This window comes from Thamnophis sirtalis, unplaced genomic scaffold (genome assembly GCF_051295495.1).
Source record: "Thamnophis sirtalis isolate CommonGarterSnake01/CBP01778 unplaced genomic scaffold, rThaSir2_p1.2 scaffold_11, whole genome shotgun sequence".
In the NCBI taxonomy this organism is placed as follows: Eukaryota; Metazoa; Chordata; class Lepidosauria; order Squamata; family Natricidae; genus Thamnophis; species Thamnophis sirtalis.
Genome location: NW_028261391.1, coordinates 37167720 through 37195142, shown reverse-complemented (window position 1 = coordinate 37195142; position 27423 = coordinate 37167720). Strand labels below are relative to the sequence as shown.

At 36.9% G+C, this 27423-nt stretch overlaps 1 protein-coding gene across 2 annotated transcripts; it reads right to left on the bottom strand.

Annotated features, from left to right (window-relative positions):
- Positions 1-1348: 1348 nt before the first annotated feature.
- PPP1R7 (protein phosphatase 1 regulatory subunit 7) lies at positions 1349-25809 on the bottom strand. 2 transcript variants are annotated; one of them, XM_087725534.1, is made up of 10 exons: positions 25688-25809; positions 22535-22657; positions 11883-11938; positions 9924-9989; positions 9054-9184; positions 7928-8090; positions 7073-7189; positions 6249-6353; positions 4361-4447; positions 1349-2541 (listed from the first exon to the last, which is right to left on the bottom strand). In XM_087725534.1, the coding sequence occupies exons 1-10, from the start codon at positions 25758-25760 to the stop codon at positions 2365-2367; spliced, it is 1098 nt and encodes a 365-aa protein (XP_087581660.1). In that variant the 5' UTR covers positions 25761-25809; the 3' UTR covers positions 1349-2364. The 2 variants fall into 2 exon arrangements, with proteins under 2 accessions (XP_087581660.1, XP_087581661.1); XM_087725535.1 differs by lacking the exon at positions 25688-25809 and adding an exon at positions 24651-24669.
- Between the last annotated feature and the right edge of the window lie 1614 nt (positions 25810-27423).

The following is a 27423-nucleotide window of genomic DNA, read 5'->3' as shown; positions in this document are numbered from 1 at the left end:
ATCATTAATATAAAGATAAACATTTGGAACAGAAATTGGTGATTTGACTAAAACTTGTCAAAAAGCCTAAGGCAGGTCAAAACATATTAGTTTCAAATTGCAAACTGCACCTTAACTAGCTAAATAGATCTATCCTATAGAGTTGTTAAAACCTCACCTTCTGTTACTGATGTAAGAGTTCTAATGCCCTCATTTATGAGATCATAACTGAAGAATGATGGAGTGCCTGGCATTGGAGGACTACAAAGCAATGCCAGCAAAGCAAGTTTAGATCTCCTCTTCAGACAACAGGAAAACATTTAAAAGGAGCCCAATTATATCCCTTAAAGGTATAAGCAGCATATTATAATTAATAATTCTCCAAAGCAAAGAATGCTTTATTTCAAGACAATTTTTAAAGGGGCATACATTCAAGTAAATCAATGGAATTCCAGAAAAATTTGGTAAAACGTAACATTGATCTAGGTATCAGCTAAAATTTTCAAACTAGGCATCTTAAAGTAGACATTAGAAAAATTATATTTCTAAAGATCAAATGTATTAATTTCTGTTCTATAAATACTAATGTGGGATCAAAACAGATTTCAGAACAATTTGCCTAGATGACCAGAGATTTCAATCAATCAATTTTTGCAATATTAGTATAGAGAGGCTGGAGATTATTATTTTTTTACAGTTCCACCACAAAACCGCGGACGACAAAATCGCGCATTTGACGTCATCACAGCGCGACGAAAACATTGCGCTGTGATCGAAAAATGTAAAAATAAAGCGAAAACCTTACCCTAACCCCCCCAAACCTAACCCTAACCCTAACCCTTAACCTAACCCTAAATCTAACCCTAAACCTAACTGTTAACGTAACGCTAAACCTAACGCTAACCCTTAACCTAACGCTAAACGTAACCCTAACGCTCTAAACCTAAACCTAACCCTAACTCTTAACCTAACCCTAACCCTAACCCTAACCCTAACCCTTACCTTTATGTGAATCGGCTTGCTTTAATTTAATTTTTATTTCAATTTTTAATTTTTTTCGTCACGCTGTGATGACGTCAAATGCGCGCTTTTGTGGACCGCGGTTTTGACGGGTCATGTTTTTTACACTTAAAGCCACTGTATTAAGTTACCCTGGATAGGCAATCTGGTGGCTTCTGGATGTATGGGGCTTACTGTTTGCTAGTTAGGGATGATAACTGGAGGATCAAAATATCTACAGAAATACAATTGACTATTCTTGATAATATTTGGAATGATCAGGTTTTTTCTACAGAAAACATTCAAAGCATTAATCTAAGCTCAGCTGTAACAGTCATCAATACAGCACACTTGAAAAAAATGCAAACAATTTGACTACTTGTGGTTTTATTCAGATTTATCATGTGAATATTTAAGAGGGAATCATACACCTTTACTGCCAGCATCTTTCCAAGGCAATGATAAGCCTAAAGGGCCCCTGTGAAAACAAACCATGTCTTCAACCCTTGGCTGCAAAATTCAGTTACTCCTGTAATCAACACTGTTTTTTTTTGCCTATCAGGAACTGTTGACACCCAAATACACTTATATTTCACTTATACCATTCTACCACCTGTAGTTATTTGACTGGTTTAGGACCAAATCAATCATTTATAGGATTGTGTCTTCTTCTGTTAATAATTAGTGTTTGAAATTCATTTCATATTGATTATAAAGCTTGCTCTACCATCTTTTGCAGAACAGAAATAATGTATAGAATAGCATGTCAAAAGCATAAAGCTTTGCAGAGCAGGCAATCAGAAAAGTAAATAAAGGCATATTGAATATATCCATCTTTGTATAGTGAGAAACACAAGGATGTGTACACTGAAAAGAGGAAGTCAATTACATGGTGGAGAAAATGTACATAGGTGAAAGCAAATAAATCAGCAATATAATGCAATTTATTCTATACATCCGATTGCTTCCGTGTTCACTGGATGATTCTAAGTTTTCTATGTTCATTTTAAGAAAAAAAAAACCGAAAGTAATATGTTTCAATACATTAACCCCTGTCAGAGGCTATTTTAGTTCTAAGCTGCCTGTCAGAGCACTGAAAACATTTAGAGGACCAATTATTTGATAGCTTGCCTAATTCAGACAGACACCATTATGACCAGGAGATTTCACACGTTAGGGTTTAATAATAATAATAATCATAACAACAATATTCAAAAACAACAATAGTGTGTGCATTGTATACAAGGTCTGATATCAGTGCTTCTGGTTGGCCATTCACTGTGTAAGTGTCAGCAGGCTGAAGACAGAGGGTACAGTATGTGGATAAAAATCCCAGTTGTGACACTCTGAGAGGAAGAAAGGCAAAGGCAAAGGGCCAGGGAAGGTTCAGAATCGGACAAAGGTAGCATCTATCTGCCGGACAGATGGAAGAGCCAGCATGATTTTGCGACGGTACTGGGGATCCTTCTGGAGAGGGTTTCGCTCTAGATAGACTGTTTCCAACTTCTTGGCTCCTTTCAGCTCATCCAAATCACTCCAGCATTCAATGAAATTATCATTCATCTGAGAAGCATAGAGAACATAAACATGGCTAGAAGTTTAAGACATGGGTTAGTAACTGTTCATAGCTATCATTTTTACCTCATGCTCCTTCTACTGCAATAGAAAACTCTTGAGAAGGTGAAGCTTATTCTGCCTCATCACCAATTATTTGGTGATGTGAGTGATTGTGTTCTAGAAGGGGAGCTAGGGGGGATGGACAACAGTGAAAAGACCATTTCCCAGGAAGGGAGCATATTCTAGAAAGGAGAGTAAGAAGAGGCAGTGCAGCCTAGTGCTGACTAGGAGACAGAGAAAAGTGGGTAAGGATAGCCACTCTCTAGTGTCTCCCATGGTATATCCATTAGGCTTTGTTGGGAATATAATTCTAAAGGTTGGATTGGCAATATATAAATCATGTAATGCTATACCTGTTTCTTTAAATCATACTGTAAAATGTGATTGGTTGCTGTTTTCCTCAATCGGCCAAAAGAGGGAGCCAGAACGACTGTGAGCTCTCTGTTTTCGTTAGATGCTGGGCTGATCTGATCTGAGTGTTTTGGAAACTGGCTGTTAGAAAGTTCTGTGAGCTATTGTAAGTTTTGCAACTGTTAGCAAACTTTGTGTACCGGACTGATTATATGATACTGGACTATGTTATTTGGATTATCCCTTAACTGAAAGACATTGATGACTGACTGTCTTATCCGTGTATGACTTGGACTGTTTGATGGACTCTGATACCTCTATTTCCACGAAAGTAAAAGCCTATTTAAACTGCAGTGTCTCTGTATGCTGGTTTGTGTGTTCTCCAACACAACTCTCACAACACTTCGCTGAACGTACTCGCTCTTCTAACGGGGAGCTTACCTAACAGGCTTTGAGTAGTAAGTGTTTGCTCTGGCAAGATGCTGCTTGCTATGTGTAAGCAAACAGAGTACTGTTCTACATTCTTGAGGTTAGCCTGATAGGTCCTGAAACCAGAGTCCTGTGCATTAACTATTTATCTACATAATGTGGGAGCTTATGCATGCTCTGAAGCCCATTTTTTATAGTAGATAGGAAATAACAGTGAACATGAATTCTCCCCTAAAAGTATTATCTGTCAGGAGTTCACAATGTACTCACACTGGTAAATGAAAAATTCAATATGGATTTAAAAGAATGATTTCCCTATTCTAAAATCTGTATACAAGAGATGTATCATGATGCAACACAAAAAGCAAGGCAACATCATGTAGGTCCTGAAGATGATGGCAACCTCCTCTGTGTTAGAAGGCTTTGATTGCAACTATTCCTACCATTTGTAAAAGCACACAAAAGCTTATTCCAGCATTGTTTATTGTGATATGACAGGGATCTTCCAGAATTCCCAGGAAGCATGATCAGAAATTCTGGGAGAAATAGTTCTAATATATTTAGATGGCACTATGATGTGGAAGGTTTCTGTATGTTTGTATTTTACTTGCTATGTGGATACTGTTTTAAACTCAACAAGCTATTGAGGAATCTTGTGGCCAGGTGGAATTTGTCTGCATTTTGACATCAACATCAACCTTTCATAGTTTTACGGACAGAAAAATGAAAGCTTATGCTTGTCCCATATGAGCAAGGACTTCACATAAAGTGATAGAACAGCAATGGAAGGATTCATGTTGAAGCAGCTACCAACCCGGTAGAATAGTATGAAGAAGCCATATAAAGTCCATCATAAACATAGGGGAATGAATCCCACTATCAGAGAGAAGCATTTCATAGTGTTTACTCAGTCTGCTGCTGACAGAAACAACGGGGAAAGATGTTGTTCACTAAAGTTACTGCAATTTTAAGACTGCAGACTTACCCAAAATTCCTGGAGTTCTGTTAGATGGGTAATATTTTCAATCTTTTTGATCCTATTGGCTGCAATGTCCAGCATTGTAAGTTTATTCTAAAACAAATGCATAGAAAACTGACATTAGTTTTCTCACAGATTTGTATTCTTGCATAAAACATTATTAAAAGTTAAAGGACATGCCATGCAGTAGCATACATAGAGTTCATCAGCTGCATATTTAGACCCTTAGTTGTCTTTTTCACAATAAACATATTGGTTGTTGGTAACCAACTACAGAAAAGGCAAATCATTTTTCTTCCTAATATCAACCAATCTAAGTAACAAGGCAGTTTGGATATAATTTTACTAAGGTAACACAGATGAGTTGAGACTCTCTCTATATTGCTTCATTGTTCGAAATGAGATTAAAATATTTATGTCCTTATGACATCGACTCTAGGGAAGAATAATAAAGGAACCAAGAGATATAAGAGATATATTTAATTCACAGAAAACCAAATCAAAGATGTTCTTTGGGAAGAGGATTAAACTTAAGAAACCTTTATATAAGATGCAACAATATTTTAAAATACATTTTTCTTTTTACAAATTTTCAGGTGTACAAATACTAGGAAAGCATGTTAATCCTTCTTTCGGTTAAAAAAAAACACCAAATTAACTCTTATTATTTAAACCAAAAGAACAAAAACGGAGATCCATATGAGACCTGCAACTTCTGCCGCTTCAAATGATCTTGTTGTCTCTCCTTTGAACTAAACTACCTCCTTCAAGTCCATCCACAAAACAAACCCTTTTTACAAAGCCTCTAGTACAACACATTAGTCATAATACATTCTCATGGGATATAGTAATGTTCTGGTGTCTGTTTAGGCATTTGGAATTTTCAAAACGTGTAGCAGGTACTCTTGTAAAATGGCTGATTGTGGGTACAGTTAATAATACAGCTTATCAGAAGGAAAATTGGAGAACATCTTCTAGCATTCTGGGTGTTTTTATTGCTTCCTATATGTTGTTTTTTTTTGCTAGGCAACATGCCCTTAAACATACGATTTTTATTTAAGAATAACTAGCCCTGAAGAAAGTATATGCGATCACATTCATATCCTGACATACTCTATTCCTAGTTCAGTTTCTTAAATTATTTTAATGCTTTTCTTCCTCTTCTCAAATGTTTACATTTCCCTGGTTTTCCTCTCTCATCTCTGCTCTATCTATTTCTACAGGATAAACCTATGATTTAGAAATTTGTGTGGTCCTTGGTGTTCTCTGAGCTTGATGGTTTTCTTGCAGACATCTGGTTACTAAACTAAGTAACATCAGTGCTAGTACAGGACTGAGACAACCAAACTTAGAGAGCATCAAGTACACAACAGTTCAACTCTGAACCATAAATATTCTCTTCTATCTGTAGAAATATGTCATTTTCTTTGCGCCATTTTACATCATATCTCTGTTTCCAATTTCAGCCATATTATCTCTTTCCATATTTTTTTATCTTAAACTTATTTTCTTCTTAGTACATAAACAATATTGCTAATCGCCCTTAATTTCTAATCTCTTACAATAACATCAACTCCATCGCTAAATATGTTCCTCAAATTCCCCATTCCACTCTTTAACATTTCATCTTTGTCTCTTAATTTAAATTATCTTCAAAGTTAAGTCAAATTGCAATTTCATATTTCATCTGATAGTCTGTTTTGTCTCAGCAGAAGTGTTTCTAGCCAACACTTGCCATGTTGGCTTGGGAGAGGGCTTTAAGAGGGAGGACAACAGCTGCACAGGGGCTAGTCATTTTCTAGGCAACCTGTCCACTCAGAATGGCCATCCATTCTTTACGAAGAGCCACATTCAAGAGTAGTACCAACTTAAATAATAATAAAAAATAGCTTACGTTATTCTCCAGGCCCTCAATGACCTCTATACCATTATGGCTAAGGTACAGTTCTCGCAGATTTACCAGATTCTGTAGTCCTTCAATCTTTGTTAACCGATTGCTCTGGAATAGGTATAAAATCTGAATTAATTCCATATAAGGATTATTCTGGTGTAGTCTCAGAACCAACCCCCCCACCCCGCCCCACTTGGAAGACATATCTAAAGACTTTGGCCCCAATACATATTATTTTGCTCTTGTCATTTTCATTAATACTTTAACCCATTAGTTCAATTCCAACTGTATTTATGCCTTTCAAAAGAAACTAGACGACTAGTACTACCAGTAAGTTAAATCTTGTCTGGTCAGAACTATGCACAATTTTCTAACATTGAATTAGCCAGATGGAATGCAATAGTTATACTCCTAGAAAGCACATTTATGATTCTATTAAAGAAAAACATGATTTTCATTTCAATATTGTCTCATTTTTAAGGTTTACTAAGCTTCTTCAGGTTCTAGGAAATCGTATTCTCCATTGGCATTTTAGGGAAAAATTATGTACATATTTTAACAGGCTATTCTATGGCATAATAGCTGTATTTTTTTGGGAAAAAGAAATATATGTACTAGACAGCTATTCTGTATGTGAAAGAAAAAAACATACAATTTCAATTATAATTTAACAAAGGTCTGAAAAATAAATATTTAAATTCAAAGTGATAACAGCATTTGTCATTTCATTTTAGTTAGAAATTATGCAGACAGGAAAGGCAAATAAGTTAAATTATACAAGGACAATCAAAATAGGACAATCAAAATAGAAAGCACAGGACTGGTACCTGTATGCTAAGCACTGTCAAGTTTGTCAATGCATCCAGGTTCTGCAACTTAGTGATTTTGTTCTTCCCCAGAAATAGGCTATCCAGGTTAGTCAGGGTATCAATATTCTGAATTGCCTATAAAACAGCCACATTGAACAAGATTCCAGTTTCACATCACTAACCTATTTTATCTTTTAATATTGTTAAGCCACCCAGAGTTACTGCGTGGTGAGATGGGTGCATAATAAATTTTACAAATAAAGAAATAACCTCCAATATATTAACGTAAATAATATTATAGTATAGCTAGCAAACCCATATTGCCATACTTGTCCTTTTCATCATGATTACATGCCTATATTTGTGAGATTATTCAAAACTGAACAGTGCCATGCGATATGATAGACTATTTGTACTTTCTATCAGTCAATTAAATGGACATAGCAAGCAAGGAACCTATGGGAAAAGGATGGAAAATAGCAGCCTTCACATTTCAAAGTCTGTATTTTTTAAGTTTTCCTCATAAAGACACCATAAAAAATTGCTGATATTTTTTGCATTGAATCTTTATAGAATTTGCTTTATAACATTTTCATTATTATTATTTCTAGCAGCACAGTTCATATCAATCCATTACTTACAGAAAAAAGCACTTTTTCTAAAAGGAAAGTAAAATCATGCTATATAAAAATATCTGCAGATGAAAACGTTCTACAAATTGTTGTCATTCTACACCTAGGATTTTCATCATTTCCTTCTCTATAATTAATATGATATGGAGTCTGCTCTTAATATTCCAATTCAGATTTATTTTGAAAGCATTGCCTGGATATTAGCTGACTCTTGTGCTGTTTAGGGAGAAACAAATCTTACCCTGATTCGATTAGATCCTAGTTCTAACATCTGCAACTGTTGTAAGTTGCTTAGGTTCTCAATTTTGTTGATTTTGTTGTTGACTAGGAAAAGTTTCTTTAACTGAATGAGCTGATCCAAGCCGTCAATATGTCGTAAAATATTAAATGAAATATCTAATATCCTAATAGGAAACAAAGAAAATAATTTCAAAAAACAAAACCAGATAGCTTCTATCATAGGATACAATTTGAGTTGGTCACTGGGACCAGAGGTTTAGCCTTCCAAGCTTTTGGACTCATGCTGGAGCCCATCATCAGGGAATTTCTCTTTACTGGAATAGTGTGGCTTCCTATTGGTTGATGGCTGGCTATTGGCTGTTGTTTCCTTGCACTGCCAAGTCCTTGGTTCCTAAGTACCTTATAAGCAAATCAGCAATCCTGTTGCCTGACAAGGAGCCTGTTTCAATCATTTCCCTGGCCAATTTTGCACCTGTTCGCCCAACAATCTTAGTAGCTGTGAAATTGATTGTACGTCCTTCTTCTGTCATATATTTCTGCACTCTTTCTCATGTGTCCCACCTCTATTTTATCCTGACCATTTTCCTATGAAGAACCAATATGCACATGAATGCATTTTCCCTCTATTTTCTGGCTATAATTTAAAAAGTAATAATAATTGACAAGGTAGACATTGAAAAAGCACCAGGAAATCTAACCAATAAATATAACATTCTGGTGAGAGAGAGGATGGGCTCCAACACGAATCCAAAAGCCTCCACGATTAAACATCTGGTTCTGGTGACTGACCCAGACTGGATCCTGTAACAAATAAAGCAGGATGAGAGAGAAGAATTGAGAGGGAGAGGGATCATCTCAACCATGATTCTTTATTTGTCTGACTTTCTCTCAATTGATACTAGGTAAAGATGCTTCATTTCTCCAAACCTACACCATTTTCTTAAAGTAGTACACTTTTCCCTTGGTGCATTTTTTTTTGTAGTAAATAACCAGTTTGCATGAAGACCAATAAATAAATCAACCAACATTTTTTTAAATAAAAACAATTTGTCTACCTTTATGAAATGAACCAGCCAGTTTCTCATCAACCATTCAGATAGAGACCCACTGTTTATCCAGATACTTACTCAAGACCTGTCAAGGCCTCTAAGTTCTCAATCGCACAAATCTGATTGTCATAAAGATCCAACTCTTTGAGAGTTTGCAGCTGTTCCAGATTCTCAATGCACTTAATCAAGTTCTGCCGAAGACAAAGTGTCTAAAGAGAAGGAAGAAATACAAAAAAAGAACAATTATATTTAAAGATTATTTCACCAAGATTCACATGGAGGACAGTCTAAGCCAGAGTTCTAGTTTTAAAATTCTACAACTTTCAAATATAGGTAGTCCTTGACCTATGATCATAATTGAGCCCAAAATTTGTTGTTAAGTGGGAATTTGTTAAGTGAGTTTTGCCCCATTTTACGACATATCTTGCAACACTTGTTAAGTGAATCATTGCAGTTGATAAGGTAGTAACCAAGTTGTTAAGTTTGACAAGACTTTGCAAAAAGTGACATGACCTTGGTATGGGGATCTGCAAAAGTTTTAACTGTGAAAAATGTCTTAAGTCACTTTTTTCAGTGCCACTGTAACTTTGAGCGGTCACTAACTGAACTGTTGTAAGTCGAGGACTACTGTATCTTTAAAAATAAAAATAAAAGAAGTGCTACAATAAGTAGTTTAAACCTTGGCAAGTTTCAATTGGTGATACCCAGCCTGATTAGCCACCATTTCCATCCAATGCCAGTTTGCAGATGGTCATTTGGGATCCTGGACTTTGGCTTGAGAGTCCTAGTTGCCTTATTGTTTTGTTTTGATGTCCTTTTCTCACAATAACTACAGCATAAGACTGTGACCACCAAGTAGAAGAATATACGTAATTCAATGAACTGTCATAAAGACCAATGCAACAGTAGGTCATGCTTGTGATGAGATGGGTGCCACAAGCATCTCACCTTCACTTTCTTGAGCACCTCAAACCCTTCTATTTTGCCAATTCGGAAATGATTCAGATCAACATCCTAAAGTGCAAAAAAATAATGGAAAAATGTAAAATCAAATTTATTTCTAAATCAGGAAGATACAGAGACTTACCAATCAATGTACATTTCAAGGAGTTTACTCAAAACAAATGTATTGATAGTATAGACACAAGAAATACATTTATTACATAGCAATGAGGATATTTGCAGCTAAAGGTCTTCCACAAGAAATAATCCATCCTTGTTAATTGTAATTCTTGTACTATTCAGGATGCATAGATACTTAATTTAAACAAAGAACATTCATTCTGAATTTCCAGTTTCAGCATTTAAAGAAGAGTTAATAGTACATGCAAATGCATTTCAAAATCTGTATTTGCCCCCTTTCCCATTTGAGACGTTTCTACCAAATTTCTTAAAGGAACAGAAATATATAGATATTAATTGCAATTTTATTTTAAACTGAGAAATCATTATGTCCTAATCCATCATGCTCATTGCCTATTGTCACACTCTGTCCATTTTTTCTTTTTATTATTTATTTACAATCCTGTCACCGCTGTTACACAATATTACCATGAATAAGTTATTCCCTCAGTTCCTGAAGTGGTATAAGTAAGATGTAAAGAAGTTATTTGTATTATTGAGGTTTATATTGCTTAGTAATTCTGCATAGCTTTTCCTCCTGATTCAAGCTTCTGTTCCCACAGAAACCATCAAAATGTCTTTCAGAAGTATAGAAACAGCACACAAAAATATTCTGTATAAAATGGACAGTGAAGGACATTATTTTTCACGTCTGATGCAATATGCAAGCAATGCTGCTACTAAGCAGTGATTCCCTTCTTCATGAATTCAAAGAAATTCATTGTGTCTTGCGGCATTAAAATCTTTAGCTGCATGTATCCTGAACCTCCCATTTAATTAAGCCATTATGGAACTCTCAATTCTTATAATACAACAACATATTTAGTGGCCATAAAATGTGACTGATTGCTTCAGAGAAGCCTAAAGAAGCTGTGAAGGGAGAAGGAGGATTGAATAAAAATGTTGATATTAGCAGAACTGTTCAGTGCTAATTAACTAGGACTTACAAAATTGCACAAAATGTCATAGCATTGGAAATAATAAAGGAAATCTTTAAAGAATGAAACCACATATCAATGTGGGAATGACAGATATGGAGCAACTTTTTTCTCACAAGACAGAGAAAGTACTGAATTTGGAACTAAAAATGACAGATCAAGACAACAATTTGGAAAATGATGCTTTTTTGGTGTGGTATACAAAAGAAACTGGCTAAAGTTTTAAAAATTTAAAGGGAAATGACAAACCAAGTAAACATTTTCTCCTTGGTCTAACAAAAGAGGGTTGTTAAATCCTTGATGAAGTGGGATGGGATATAGAAGAATTAAAGAGGAATAAAATAGTAATATTGGAATGCAACAAAAATTAAGACTATTAGATGTAAAAGGAAGGAATATGAAGCTGGTTTACATGATCAAGATTAAAATAAGTTATTTATTTGCACAGTTACCTTTTTGCTGACATTAGAACTGAAAAAGTGATATTTTATGGATTTTCTTATAAAGAAAGGATGAGATGTGGAATGAAGAGGTAAATGTATGTAATTTTAGAGGGGGCGAAGAGTTACTTAATTTGTCTATACTTGTAATAAAGATTGGAAGTCACTGCTTTATATATTTCTTTTCTCATTTTTCTTTCTTGTAGTTTTTATTCTTTTTTACTATTCTTTTTTCATCAAGCTTAGCCTGCATTAGTTTTTAGTATTGCAATCAAACTCCTTAATAAAAATTATATGCAAAGCAGTTTAAAAAATAACAACTCAGGAATTATTCTTTGCCTAAATTTTAGAGAACTCCAAAGCTTTTCACATTGTGTGCAGCTGTGTGCTTCTGTATGAACAAATACCTCGGCCTCTGGATCCAGGCTAATAGTTTCCATATCCACTGGAATCTCTGAATCACCTGTAAAACAACAAGCACATTCTGTGTAAACCCATGGTATTCTCCAACCAAAAGCCAATTTGCAAAGTGAGCTCTTCTCCAAGAGAAATTAAGCCTTAGAGCAAAAGAAAAGCTAATAGATTTATATTTTACTGTTATAATGCAAAAGTCATATAAGCTCTTCTCAGCTAATGATCACTTTGGCTAAATCCAAATATAGGGGAAGAAATACCAATGCACTTATGGAAAACATACATTACCTAATATTGAATTCAATTAGGAAGCAAGAACTAACTCAAATTACTTAACAGCTATCCAAGCAAGCAAAAAATATCAGAAATTTTAAATTACACTTGCATTCCGGTTATCGTCTCAGTTTTGCAGTGTGGTAAAAAAAACAAGGTTCTCCTGAAAAGGACTGATATGGCACAGATGTTCTTCCTGGGTTAAATATTGCCAGCAATTCGAAGAAAGCTTTTCTCTTCTGGAATCAAAAAGATCCTTACAAATTCTATCTTTCTCAATGTGCCTGTGTGAAGATAAACTCAGGGCTTTCTGCTAAATAATTCATGCATGCTCTTATTTGGCAGCTGGGTGGATTTGCTGTTACATATTTTTTTGAGCAAAATACAACAGTGCTAAGCATTACAAAGCAATAAGCCTGTATTGTTCAAATTCCTGGGTTATCAGTGAATGAGCAACATGCACATAGACACTGATTCACAGAACATAATCATAAAAAACAAAAACCCAACAGTAGAAGAGCTATGGGTTTGATCACCATGCCCAATGGAAGAAAGAGTTTATTCATCAGCAAGTTCTTAGTTTACAGGAAGTCCTCAAATTACAACTGTAACAAAGCCCAGAATTTCTGTCTTAAGTCAAGATAGTCATAAGTTGAGGAACCCACATAACGGGACCAGATTTTACAATTTTTGGGGTGGCATTTGTGAAGCAAATCAATGTATTCTAATGGCTGGTTTTGGCCAGAAGCAGCAAAATCTGGTGTAAACCGCAGTCATGTGACTATGGAGTGTTTCAATCAGCCATAAAAGTGAGGCAGTCGCCAAATGTCCAAAATATGGTCATGTTATGGAGGTGTGTGCAGCCATTGGAATTCTGGAACTGGCTTGGAAACAACTTTGGGGGTGGGTGGGTCCATTGTAACTTAGAATAGTCACTACGCAACCAGTTGTTAAGCGAGATTTACCTGTAATTACCTCTTTTCATGTATTTGATTACGTATTCTGCAAAAAAACCCTGCAAATATTTACTGAACACTAAAAAGTCTCTTCTTTTAAACTGTATGGTGGGGGCATGGCCAACCTTTTTTTTTCTTTTTAAAGCATTTTTTAACTACTGGTTCTCCCGCTGTCTTCCATCAAGTGCCCAAATGCAGCCAGACCCACCGTTTGTGACAACAGCTGTGAGCATCTCCCTCATCTTGCTTCATGTAATTGCTTGGTTAGTGGTATTTGTGAAGTAATTGCAGTTTAATTATCTGCAGGGGGAAAAAATCCTAACAACCATATTTGAAAAGTGGTGGCTTGAAAGGAATCATTTTACAAGATACATCAACAAATTGCAGCTTCCTGCAATAATACCAGCTACTCGGAACATCTTATATTTTAAGAAGGTACTTGGTTGATACCTAGGATGCTGGCAGCAAACCTTATCAACCATTAGCACCAGTCACTGGTATTTGTAATGCATTTTTGAATGTTCAGTTGGCTGATTTAATTAATAAAGTAAATAATAATAATAATAATAATAATAATAATAATAATAATAATTAAAAATCGAAATTCAACGACTATGGAACAAACCAGCAGTGGTAGTTCCAGTGGTAATTGGCACACTGGGTGCTATTCCAAAAGCACTGGAATTACATTTAAAACAGTTAAAAATTGACAAAATCACCATCAGTCAAATGCAAAAAGCCGCACTGCTTGGACCTGCACGCATATTACGAAAATACGTTACGACGTCCTAGGCCCCTGGGTGGGGCCTGACTAGTAACCAATGCCAAATCCGGCGAAACAACTGGCCGCTGTGATACAATTGTATAATAATAATAATAATAATAATAATAATAATAATAATAATAATAATAATAATTGAAACTCTATGGAAAGTCAGAAATAGAAATCCAATCATTGACAAACACAGTCCGAGTATTCAGCACCGATATTTCAATGCAGTTTGGCATGGAAAAATGCGCCACTGTATCCATAAAAAGGGGCAAAATCACTGCATCTGAGGGAATTGAAATGCCCAATGGCCAACTAATTAAATGCAAAGAAAATGAAGCCTACAAATACTTAGGCATTCTGCAGTTGGATAACATCAAGCATGGAGAAGTAAAAACTATTGTCAGGCGAGAGTACACCAACAGAGTTAGGAAAATTTTGAAATCTAAATTGAATGGTGGAAATACAATCAAGGCCATAAATACCTGGGCAATACCAGTTATAAGATACACAGCTGGCATAGTTAACTGGACACAAGCTGATTTGGACCTTTTGGACCGAAAAACCAGGAAACTAATGACAATGCACTACAGTTTACATCCACGTGGTGATACTGATAGACTGTATCTGCCCCGAAAATCAGGTGGCAGAGGATTATTACAAGTGAAGCAAACAGTTGAAGAAGAAAAACATGCACTGGCTGATTATTTAAAAGACACTCAAGAACATCTATTAATCGAAGTAAAGAACAAAAATCTACTGAAGGCCCAACAGACAAAACAAGAATACAGAAAAGATGTGATAAAATCAAGAATGGAGAGTTGGCAGAACAAAGCACTGCATGGTCAATTTCTGGAAAAAATAAAAGATAAAGTGGACAGTGAACAAACTTGGTTATGGTTAAAAACAGGTACATTAAAGAAAGAAACAGAGTCATTAATCCTGGCTGCGCAAGAACAAGCTATCCGCACAAATACCATTAAGGCCAAAATCGAAAAATCCTCTGATGATGCCAAATGCAGACTTTGCAAAGCTGATGAAACTGTTGATCACATACTCAGCTGCTGTAAAAAAATCGCGCAGACTGATTATAAATTGCGGCACAATTCAGTAGCACAAATGATCCATTGGAATTTGTGCAAAAATTATAATATTAAAACAGCAACAAACTGGTGGGAACATCAGCCTGAAAAAGTCACCGAAAATCAGATGGTCAAGATCTTGTGGGATTTCCGTATACAAACTGACAAAATACTGGCGCATAATACACCAGACATCACACTGGTTGAGAAAAATAAGGTCACAATCATAGACATCGCAATACCAGGTGATAGCAGGGTCGCCGAGAAGGAACATGAAAAAATCGCAAGATACCAGGACTTAAAAATCGAAATTCAACGACTATGGCACAAACCAGCAGTGGTAATTCCAGTGGTAATTGGCACACTGGGTGCTATTCCAAAAGCACTGGAATTACATTTAAAACAGTTAAAAATTGACAAAATCACCATCAGTCAAATGCAAAAAGCCGCACTGCTTGGACCTGCACGCATATTACGAAAATACGTTACGACGTCCTAGGCCCCTGGGTGGGGCCCGACTAGTAACCAATGCCAAATCCGGTGAAACAACTGGCCGCTGTGATACAATTGCATAATAATAATAATAATAATAATAATAATAATAATAATAATAATAATAATAATAATAATAATAATAATAATCGAAATTCAACGACTATGGCACAAACCAGCAGGTGATAATTCCAGTGGTAATTGGCACACTGGGTGCTACACCAAAAGCACTGGAATTACATTTAAAACAGTTAAAAATTGACAAAATCACCATCAGTCAAATGCAAAAAGCCGCACTGCTTGGATCTGCACGCATATTACGAAAATACGTTACGACGTCCTAGGCCCCTGGGTGGGGCCCGACTAGTAACCAATGCCAAATCCGGTGAAACAACTGGCCGCTGTGATACAATTGCGTAATAATAATAATAATAATCGAAATTCAACGACTATGGCACAAACCAGCAGTGATAATTCCAGTGGTAATTGGCACACTGGGTGCTACACCAAAAGCACTGGAATTACATTTAAAACAGTTAAAAATTGACAAAATCACCATCAGTCAAATGCAAAAAGCCGCACTGCTTGGATCTGCACGCATATTACGAAAATACATTACGATGTCCTAGGCCCCTGGGTGGGGCCCGACTAGTAACCAATGCCAAATCCGGCGAAACAACTGGCCGCTGTGATACAATTGTATAATAATAATAATAATAATAATAATAATAATAATAATAATAATAACAACAACAACAACAACAACTCCGCGGTTGCCGGTCCCAAGCCCGGATGAGAAAGGAGGAGGGTTGGGGTCAGGTTGGCATCTGGTCCCGTAAAAAAAACCCCGGCAACCCATACAATATGGTGAAAAAAACAAATAAGAATTCCATACCGCATCGGTCGTCGCGCGGGTTAACAAGGGCCGCGGCGGATGTTGGGGTCCCTGGACATCCGTCGACAAGTGGGCTACAAGTGGACCAGCCAACAAAACGACAAAAATATAGTGCAGATGAAAACCGTGCCATAATGGCCTGTTACTACAACTCAGAGCCAGAAAAAAGAGGCTATTTAAAGCGAATGTATGAATTATGGAAACAACAATATCCAGATTCAAATGTTAGTGAACAACGACTAGCAGATCAAAGGCGATTTATTATACGGAATAAAGTGTTTAGTGAAGTTGAACATGAGGAAATTCAGGCAAATTGCAAAACCCAAAAAACAATATCACAAGCGGAAATAACTGATATTCAAGACACAACTAAAGACATTATAGTAGAACTCCCAGAAGAAGCTCTCGGGGAGGAAATAACATCACCACCACTAGAACCAGTTATCACTGAACCAACTGATGAACTAACTCAAAAACAAAAAGAATTGAAGGATAAGATCATGGAGCATTTTCTGCTTAATGAGGAAAGGCAACGTTTACCATCACTAAAAACTGTGCCTAAGAAAATTTTGGCCCCTATCATGAAAATGGTTAATGCAGTGTTTTCAACAATTGAACCGGGATCCATCTTGGAAACAAACCAGTTAATGTACAGCGCAGCTGTAACAGTCACTAATGAACTAGGCATTAAAATTAAAGTACCTAGTCACACAATAGAAAAAGTATCAAAGCCAAAGTGAAAATCCGTTTAGAACAAAAAATCAAAAAATTAAGGGCAGATGCTAGTAACTTAACGAACATGCATGAGCAACGGCTTAAAAACAACAAAATCATAGATCGGCTAATCAGAAGATATAGATTGGATATAAGAAACATCAATGAAGCTGTAGAGATTGTAAAACAGCAGATAACAGCAACAGCTAGAAAAATTGAAAGATATGAGGCACGAACCATCCAATATAAACAAAATCAGCAATTTCGATCAGACCAACGGCGTTTTTATCAAAGTCTTAATGTGAATGGTGACACCAAAAGTGAAAAACCAGAAAAACAGGCCACAGTTGAATTCTGGAAAGAATTGTGGGAAAATGCAAAGGACTACAACAAGGAAGCAAAGTGGATACATGACTTTGAGAAAAGCATTGGCAACAAACAAATGCAAGTATTAGAAATAACAACTGAGATGGTCAAAGATCGAGTTAAAAAGGTAAAGAATTGGACATCACCTGGAAAGGACCAATTACATGGTTTCTGGCTCAAATATCTGACCAGTTTACATGCAATATTGGCCAGGCAACTGAATGAAATTTTACAAAAGGGCCAAATTGATGAATGGTTGACAACTGGAAAAACATACTTGATTCAGAAAGTTGCAACTAAAGGAACAACACCTGAAAACTACAGACCAATAACATGCTTGCCAACAACCTTCAAATTACTCATAGGCATTATTGCAGATAACATGATGAATTATTTGGAAGCAAACAACATCTTGCCAGTAGAGCAAAAAGGCAACAAAAGAAGGAGCAGGGGCACAAAAGATCAGCTTCTAATTGATAAAATGATATTAGAAAATTGTAAGAACAGAAAAACGAACTTGAATATGGTCTGGATTGATTACAAAAAGGCATTTGACTCACTGCCACATAGTTGGATCATAAAATGCTTAGAAACAACTGGCATTAGCAAAAATATTACATCCTTTACTGAAAAGGCGATGAAACAATGGAGAACTGAGTTGGCAGTAGGGAATGAGATCTACGGAATGGTTAATATCAAGCGAGGAATTTTCCAGGGTGATTCACTTTCACCTCTTCTCTTCATTATCGCAATGATCCCACTATCAGTAATCTTAAAAAAAATGAAATTAGGCTACCAAACAGCCAAAGAAGCTGAAAAAATTTCGCATTTACTATATATGGATGATTTGAAACTCTATGGAAAGTCAGAAATAGAAATCCAATCATTGACAAACACAGTCCGAGTATTCAGCACCGATATTTCAATGCAGTTTGGCATGGAAAAATGCGCCACTGTATCCATAAAAAGAGGCAAAATCACTGCATGTGAGGGAATTGAAATGCCCAATGGCCAATTAATTAAATGCAAAGAAAATGAAGCCTACAAATACTTAGGCATTCTGCAGTTGGATAACATCAAGCATGGAGAAGTAAAAACTATTGTCAGGCGAGAGTACACCAACAGAGTTAGGAAAATTTTGAAATCTAAATTGAATGGTGGAAATACAATCAAGGCCATAAATACCTGGGCAATACCAGTTATAAGATACACAGCTGGTATAGTTAACTGGACACAAGCTGATTTGGACCTTTTGGACCGAAAAACCAGGAAACTAATGACAATGCACTACAGTTTACATCCACGTGGTGATACTGATAGACTGTATCTGCCCCGAAAATCAGGTGGCAGAGGATTATTACAAGTGAAGCAAACAGTTGAAGAAGAAAAACATGCACTGGCTGATTATTTAAAAGACACTCAAGAACATCTATTAATCGAAGTAAAGAACAAAAATCTACTGAAGGCCCAACAGACGAAACAAGAATACAGAAAAGATGTGATAAAATCAAGAATGGAGAGTTGGCAGAACAAAGCACTGCATGGCCAATTTCTGGAAAAAATAAAAGATAAAGTGGACAGTGAACAAACTTGGTTATGGTTAACAACAGGTACATTAAAGAAAGAAACAGAGTCACTAATCCTGGCTGCGCAAGAACAAGCTATCCGCACAAACGCCATTAAGGCCAAAATCGAAAAATCCTCTGATGATGCCAACTGCAGACTTTGCAAAGAAGCTGATGAAACTGTTGATCACATACTCAGCTGCTGTAAAAAAATTGCGCAGATGGATTATAAATTGCGGCACAATTCAGTAGCACAAATGATCCATTGGAATTTGTGCAAAAATTATAATATCAAAACAGCAAAAAACTGGTGGGAACATCAGCCTGAAAAAGTCACCGAAAATCAGATGGTCAAGATCTTGTGGGATTTCCGTATACAAACCGAAAAAATACTGGCGCATAATACACCAGACATCACACTGGTTGAGAAAAATAAGGTCACAATCATAGACATCGCAATACCAGGTGATAGCAGGGTCGCCGAGAAGGAACATGAAAAAATCGCAAGATACCAGGACTTAAAAATCAAAATTCAACGACTATGGCACAAACCAGCAGTGATAATTCCAGTGGTAATTGGCACACTGGGTGCTATACCAAAAGCACTGGAATTACATTTAAAACAGTTAAAAATTGACAAAATCACCATCAGTCAAATGCAAAAAGCCGCACTGCTTGGATCTGCACGCATATTACGAAAATATGTTACAACGTCCTAGGCCCCTGGGTGAGGCCCGACTAGTAACCAATGCCAAATCCGGCGAAACAACTGGCCGCTGTGATACAATTATATAATAATAAACTGAGCCTTCCGGCAGTGGCCACTCTGGGCATATGCTCTATGGTTGTGGGCTGGCTGCCGGCAGAGCATACTCCCAGAGCGTACAACCATAAAGTGACAGCGCAACACAGCCGTTCACCCCTGAGGCTGTGCCTGGCTCTTTGGAAGCCCGCTCGCAAGAGAGCAGCTGCCCAGCAACCCCCCTCTCCAACTGGGCACAGCGCCACTCACCAACTTAGCGGTATCCCAAAGGCACCAAGTAACGCGATCACCTTTGTCTCCACCCCACCCCTAGTTCCCGCAGCTTGGCACCTTCAGTGCTCTGCCTGGCCGGAGGGAGGGGTGTTGTCTAGGGGCCTTATTTTGGGGGGAGGGCTTATATTTTTGCCCATCTGAAAAATTAGTATGGCCTTATTATCAGGACATGTCATATTTTTGGGAAAACACGTTGTTGTTGTTATTATTATTATTATTGAAAAAAATCTTTTTTATCCATCTTTTATCCAACATCTTCTATATGCCTGGGATAAAGCTGCTGGAAAAAGTCTAAGGTGAAAAACTCTTTACTGCCATCTAGTCATCATTTAGTTTAAAAATGCTTTAAAAAGAAAAAAAAGTTCTGACAGTTGATTGTCTCACAGTTAATCGTGGGAACATTTAAAAAAAACTTTTAAAAGCATTTTTAAACTACCGGTTCTCCTGAACTGGTAGTTTAAAAATGCTAAAAAAACTTTTTAAAAAGTTCCAAATCAGCTGTGCCACAAGTGGAAACTTTAAAAAAAAAACTTTTAAAAGTATTTTTTTACTACCAGTTCGGGCGAACTGGACCGAACTGGTAGCATTTCACCCCTGGCACACAGGCCATGTTCTTTAAATTTTTGATTGAAGCAGCAGCAAAGACTTATTTTGTTCTTTATGAAAAGATTCTTCTATCTCTAAATCCACAATTTGTTTGACTGATAAGCAGTCAATAGGATTTTTTCCCCCAAATATCTTCCTTTGTAAAGGACATTTTAGAACAGAAACGTACAATCAGGGACTAGAAACCAGTTATACTCAAATGACATGTTGGGCCGAGACAGTATTTCTGACCCAAAGTCACACAAGTGGCTTCTGTGACTCTTTTCCATGGTCTCCCCACTTATATTTCAAATACCTTAGCTAAATCTAGAGTTTTAAAGACTTCATGGACATATCCATGTAGTTTTCTTGGCAACAATATGAAATAGTTTGCTATTTTTGTCTTCCAGAATGTTATTTTAATCTTCCCAGTCTAACCTATAGGTCTGGATTTCCAGTCAGTCTTTTACTCAAGAATTAACAAGGTCTGATACGACTTAGCTTTGTGAGCTCACAGTTACTTAGGTGCTGCCATCTATTTAGAGTCATCAGTGTTAGTTAAGCAATAAAATATCCTTGGTATAGTTGTAATGTAGAAATCACTTTTTATATCCTTATATTTTCCCCATTAATTTGTTCTTTCCACTTCCACTATTTTGTGTTCTCTTTGTCACTTGAACATTGAGTTCCACTATATTCTGTTAATATCTATGACTTACACTAAGGATTATTTTATTGCTAGCCCTGATGAATATGTTTTTCTTATGTCAAAAGCAGTAATTCAGGGAAAACTAGTAAGTACAGGCACAATTACAACTGAATGGAATGTGTAAATATAGCAATAGCACTTAAACTTATATACTGCTTCATTGAGCTTTACAGACCACTCTAAGTGGTTTATAGTATTAGCATGTTTTTCCCAACAATCTGGGTCCTCATTTTACACCAATCTTGTAAGAATGGAAGGCTGCGTCAACCTTGAGATGCTTCAAATCAAATCGTTGGCAGTCAGTAGAATTAGCTTGCAATACTGCATTCTAAACACTGCATCACCAGTTAGAATAGTCTTTGTTTAGTGACAAGCCCTTCAGCAACCATTAGGACAGCACTGAGTGACATGCTAGAGGAATGTGGGATATTGGAAACGGAATACAGAGAAAAGGATACTAAGTTAAAGAGAAAAAAGAAAGACCAGGCCTGGGAAAAAGAAAAGTGGGATAAAACAATCACCTACTTATTTTGCTCCTTGATCTTCTTAAAAATGTTTACTCTTTAATATGCTTTTCAATAATATATTTCAATTAAGGGTGAATCTGAATAAAAGTTTGATTAAATAATCATTTTTATTATTAGAAACTCTAATTGCCCCATGTACCATCTTCATATACAACAAAGTGAAGCATATTATTTTTTTAAGCAGAAACAGTCTGGGCAGCCCTCAAACCCAGTAAGTAAAATAAAAATAAAATAAAGTATTTTTTCATGTTAAACATATCTACATGTATTTGCACTGTAACTATAAAACAATATTTTTAAGAACCAGAGGAAATTTGAATCTTACCACCTTTTATTATTCAAAGGCAAGCGAATATAAAATATAGAAACATAGAAAAAACTCCTCATAAAAATTATAGCCAGGAATCTTTGCAATATTAATTTATACACTTCCTTTTCACTTAAAAAGTGTAAGAGGACAATTTCTCAGTGTTTCCAAGAGCTATAATAGAATAAAAAATTTGCAATGAATAAACACTGAATATGCAAAAACATTAATTATATGCAGTGGGAAAGTGTAACATTAAATATATTCAATTGCATTCTACCTATTCAAAGAGATGGGCGTTGGCAAGTCTTCAATTCTACATCAGTCATATTATATACTACAAAGGGCATACTCCAAATAGTAGCTTACTTGTTAAATTCTCTCCATTCTGCTCTTCTCTTAGACTTTGTTGACTGATGTCTGTTACTATGCAAACTGCTTGTTTCTTCCCTTCATCATCTCCAGATTCTTCTGATTCAATTCTTTTATCAACTATAGAACGGAAAATATAATTGTTTATTTTAGAATGAATAAAGTATAATAACAGAGACAAAACTGATACTTTATAACTTACAAAAGATATTGTCGCATCCTTCAGATACACAATTATTAGGGCATATGCTTTAATAGATTAAAAAAACCTTGTGAATATTTATCTGTAAATAAATCTGTTATGACACATGACTTAACTTTCCTACAACAATTTAACAGAGCTAACACTCTAAAGATAAACTAATAAGACTGGAGTTTCAGAAAGAGGCATGAGTATTGTAGTAGCCCCCCCCCTTTTCAAAATAGATTTACTCCCAAGTAACAAGATCTAACCCCCCCCACTCACCCCCCAGCTAAATGGAATGCTAAACATGCAACATATCCAAGTTATGGCAAAACCAACTTGCATATACTATGAAAGCCAGAATAGGTTACATCTGATAACTTTTCAGAGGGGTAACCATGATAGGGTTTTTGCAACAAATACAATAACTTTGTGATGAATTAAACACTAATAAAACTATTGTACAAACCCTTGGAGTTATAAATTATTTTTTAAAATGTGTATTGTCCATTACACATATGCATAATTATGTACACTCTAGTTAGGATCACAGAATATCAGATATAGTGTTTGTTTTTGAACAAATATGCATTTGGATGTCACATCTTGGCTTATTATGCTAAAAAATGAAAAATCCTTTGTCATGGCACACAATCACTTTGTTTTTTTTCTCTTACAAATAGGAATATTCAAGCAGTTCATTGACTATATACCATCAAGTTGTTTTCAGGTCTTAGTGATGAATCTCTCTAATTTGTTCTTTCAAGTTTCCCAATGGTGCCCTTATAGCCACAGTTACAAAGACCATGCATCTTGCTGCTGGTCATCTTCTTCCTCCCTTTCCTTTCACCCTTTGTAGAATTATAGCCTTTTTCAGACAGTTGGGTCTTCATATAATGTGTCCAAGATAGGATAATTGAGCCTAATTATTTGTGCCTTGAGTGAGAACTCTGTGCTGATTTGTGCATTGGTTTGTTTTCTTGGTTGTATACAATATTCTCAGTAGTTTTCCCCAACACCAAAGTTCAAAGACATCTATACTCTTCCTATCTTGATTCTTTAAAATCCTGTTTGCTTCCATAGAATGTCACAGGGAACGTTAGGTAATGGCATTAAATGTGCCAAGTTATTAAGAGAACTTTAAATCATATACTTTATATCCTAAATATCTTCAAAGAGATTATTTATCTATTTTCCCCTCCTAGATCAATATATATTCATCTCGGTTCTTGGCCCAAGATTTGGGTTTTGAATTCTTATTATCAGATGCCCAAAAATTGATCTACAGTGAATGAGCTACTACAGTTCGGGTATAATTTATTGATGTACTGAATTCAGATACAAGGAAAAAGCATGGCACAAAAGTCTTGTCAGGCCAGTCAAGAATATTTTCATCTCCTTTGATAACTTCCTTTTCAGTATGAAGTATCAATCAGATTGACAACTTAACCTTAGTTCAAAAATGACGGGTAGTTCCCTGGCAATGTCAATAACCAAACTCAAGAATGGTAAGCCATTCACTTGATGTTGGAAATCATCACAAGACTATAGAACTCCATTCTTCTTCAGTTTTCATTCTATCTGCATCTGTGGTAGTACTCTCATTATGCCTAAGATTTTAATACTATTCCACATATTATGTATTGCTACTCAAAGTACACTTTTCCATATGAGCCCCATGCAAAACATTTGAACTTATTTACACTTCTGGCACAGAAAGTAATTTAGATGAACTTACTTGGAAAATATTTAAATTCCTCTCTATAAGGAGAAGTTGCCAGCCAAGATTCCTCAATTATTAATTTTTTTGCTAAGTATATGGACATTTTTAACTGTTCTGTCAGCATCATCTCTCATTTTATAAGAAAATGGGTAATAACTGACTTTATAAAATTTTTAAAAGATTATATGAACCATAATGTGATGTACTTTTGGTTTATTATCACTGATGTCTACGAAGCATCCAACAGGAGGTATCGGATAGTCTCCTTACTGATATGTCATACCTTCCTTCACATTTTGGGAAGCTACAATGTGAATAATAAAAACTATTTTTATGAAAAATAGTTTTCATAAAACTATTTTGTTGCTCTGTAAGCAGCAACAAAATAAAACCTGCAACACAAAGCCATGATTCCCATTTCTGTAGTTAGATGTACCTCCTGAAAGATGCAAATAAAACCCTTTTGCTATGGATAAATTTAGAATAGGTTGCTACAAACTCTACTCAGATCCACAGCAAGCAGTGAGATTCACTCTCAGGATAGTAAATTTATAACAATAATTCATGTTGCAAGTTCATCCTACGCTGCTGTCATTGATATAACCCTTTCTCTCTCTTCACTATAACACTTAGCAGGAAATTGCTGAATTTAAAGCATGAGTGAACAATATGAAAGTCCTGAACTCTTGATGTGAATAAAAGGTGGGATTTAAATGAAGTTTGATGAGTCAGTGGCAGATTAAATCGTCAACATCAAGAAATCCTGCACCGACTCAGTGATGACATCCGAGCTGCTGTTAAGGCAGGTTTTATAAAAAGACTTCTTACTCAAAAGTATTAATGTCTTATTCCAGCATCATCATCTCACAAATGACAACGTGCGTTTGCTTTGCATGCCATGCCAGTAACGGCGAGACCTGGCAATTTGTAGGAGAGTAAAAATAACTGATTTAATTGACGAAGTAGGGTGGAGATGGGGATTATGAGACCCTACTACAGCAATTCTGACTCCGGGGAACAGCCCCAGCTTTTTCTCACAACATCTCTCGCCCGAAAAGCTTCCCCCACTGCCCACTGTGCTGACCACCCCCTAAATAGATGCCCCGCCAATACTTCGGCATCTCCCACATTAAGGCCAGCAGCCCCAAACCACAACGTCCCCCATTTCTCTATAGTCGCTGAACGGAACCGAGCCAACCCTAGCCTAGATTCGGACATCGCGCGCTACAATCCGGCCTCTCACCCTCCATCATCTCTTGAGCGCCCTCCCCACTCTCTGGCTCCGCTGTCGTCGTTATCGTTGTCCTCGTCGCCATAACGCTTCGCGCTCACCCCTCCTTCCGGCATCGGACATGGCACTGGGATAGCCAATGAAGAACAGATTCGAGATCTCCTTCAGCCAATCACAGAAGCAGCTTCGCCGCAGAGGCACCAATGAGACATTATGCGCCTGCGTCTAGCCCCATAGCTTCCTGGGAAATGTAGTTTTTTTCCCCTTCAGAGACGTTAACATGCCAATGAAACGAGCAGAAGAATTTCAGGAAAGCCGTGTGTTTGTGTCTGTTATTGTGTAAGTGTCGTGGTCGTAACTCCTGTTTACTTGGCTTTTCTAGTAGCAGTGTCGATGTACTGCCCTTCTCGCCATTTAATTGGAAATTAACTGAGATAACTAGTAGACAGGAAAAAAAAGACAGGTAATAATAAAATAGAACGATAGAGGAAAAGGCTGTACCTTAGTGTCTTATCCATCCTTTGACTGCTATGGGGGAAAGCTGCTGTTTCCCTTTCCTTTGCCGGATAACTGGGTTTTGTCTATAATATAACCAAAAATATTCTTTTTGCACTGTTTTCATTTCTAAATACTAAGGCGGCCTGCATAAGTACACTGATATGCCTATCGTCCCTGTTATTGTATTTTTATTCTCTTAGTCTTCTTCTCGTTTGACAAATTCCAATAAAATAAATAAATAAATAAATAAATGTTATTTTAAAATATTAAAAGAATCATGCTGTATCTAGTGGAAGACCACTAGATACAGCATGCCTCCAAGCAATCCTCTGCACAACAGGAAAATAAACCTTTGTGACTGCTGTTCCCCAGCAACTAATAAATTCTGAGACTTAAAAAGATAGTATCTCATGCAGTACATGAATAATCAATATAATTTATCATTGCTACAGTGCGGACCTTGGATGAAGCAGATTATCTGGATAATCAGTCTGGTTTCAGGCCTGGTTACGGCACAGAAACTGCTTTGGTCGCGCTGATCGATGATCTCTGGCAGGCCAGGGATAGAGGACATTCCTCTATCCTAGTGCTCCTTGACCTCTCAGCGGCCTTCGATACCATCGACCATGGTATCCTTCTGCGACGGTTACGGGAGGTGGGAGTGGGAGGCACCGTTCTAAGGTGGTTCTCCTCCTACCTCTCGGACAGGTCACAGTCGGTGTTGGTTGGAGGACAGAGGTCGACCCCTAGGACCCTCAAATATGGGGTGACGCAGGGTTCGGTCCTGTCCCCCCTCCTATTTAACATCTACATGAAGCCGCTGGGTGAGATCATACGTTGGCAAGGGATCAAATACCATCAATATACGGACGATACTCAATTGTATCTGTCCGCCCCGTGCCAACTCAGCGTAGCAGTGGAAGTGATGTACCAGTGCCTGGAGGCTGTCAGGGTCTGGATGGGAGCGAACAAGCTTGCACTCAATCCAGACAAGACCGAGTGGCTATTGATGTTGCCTCCCAAGGTTAGTCCAGACATTCCACCTCTTAGCCTGGGGGGTGAAATTATACACCCCTCAGAGAGGGCCCGCAATTTTGGGTGTCCTCCTGGATCCACAGCTGACGTTAGAGCACCATCTGTCGGCTGTGACCAGGGGGGCCTTCACCCAGGTTCGCCTTGTGCACCAGTTGCAGCCCTACCTGGACCGGGAAGCACTTCGAATAGTCACTCATGCCCTCGTCACCTCAAGA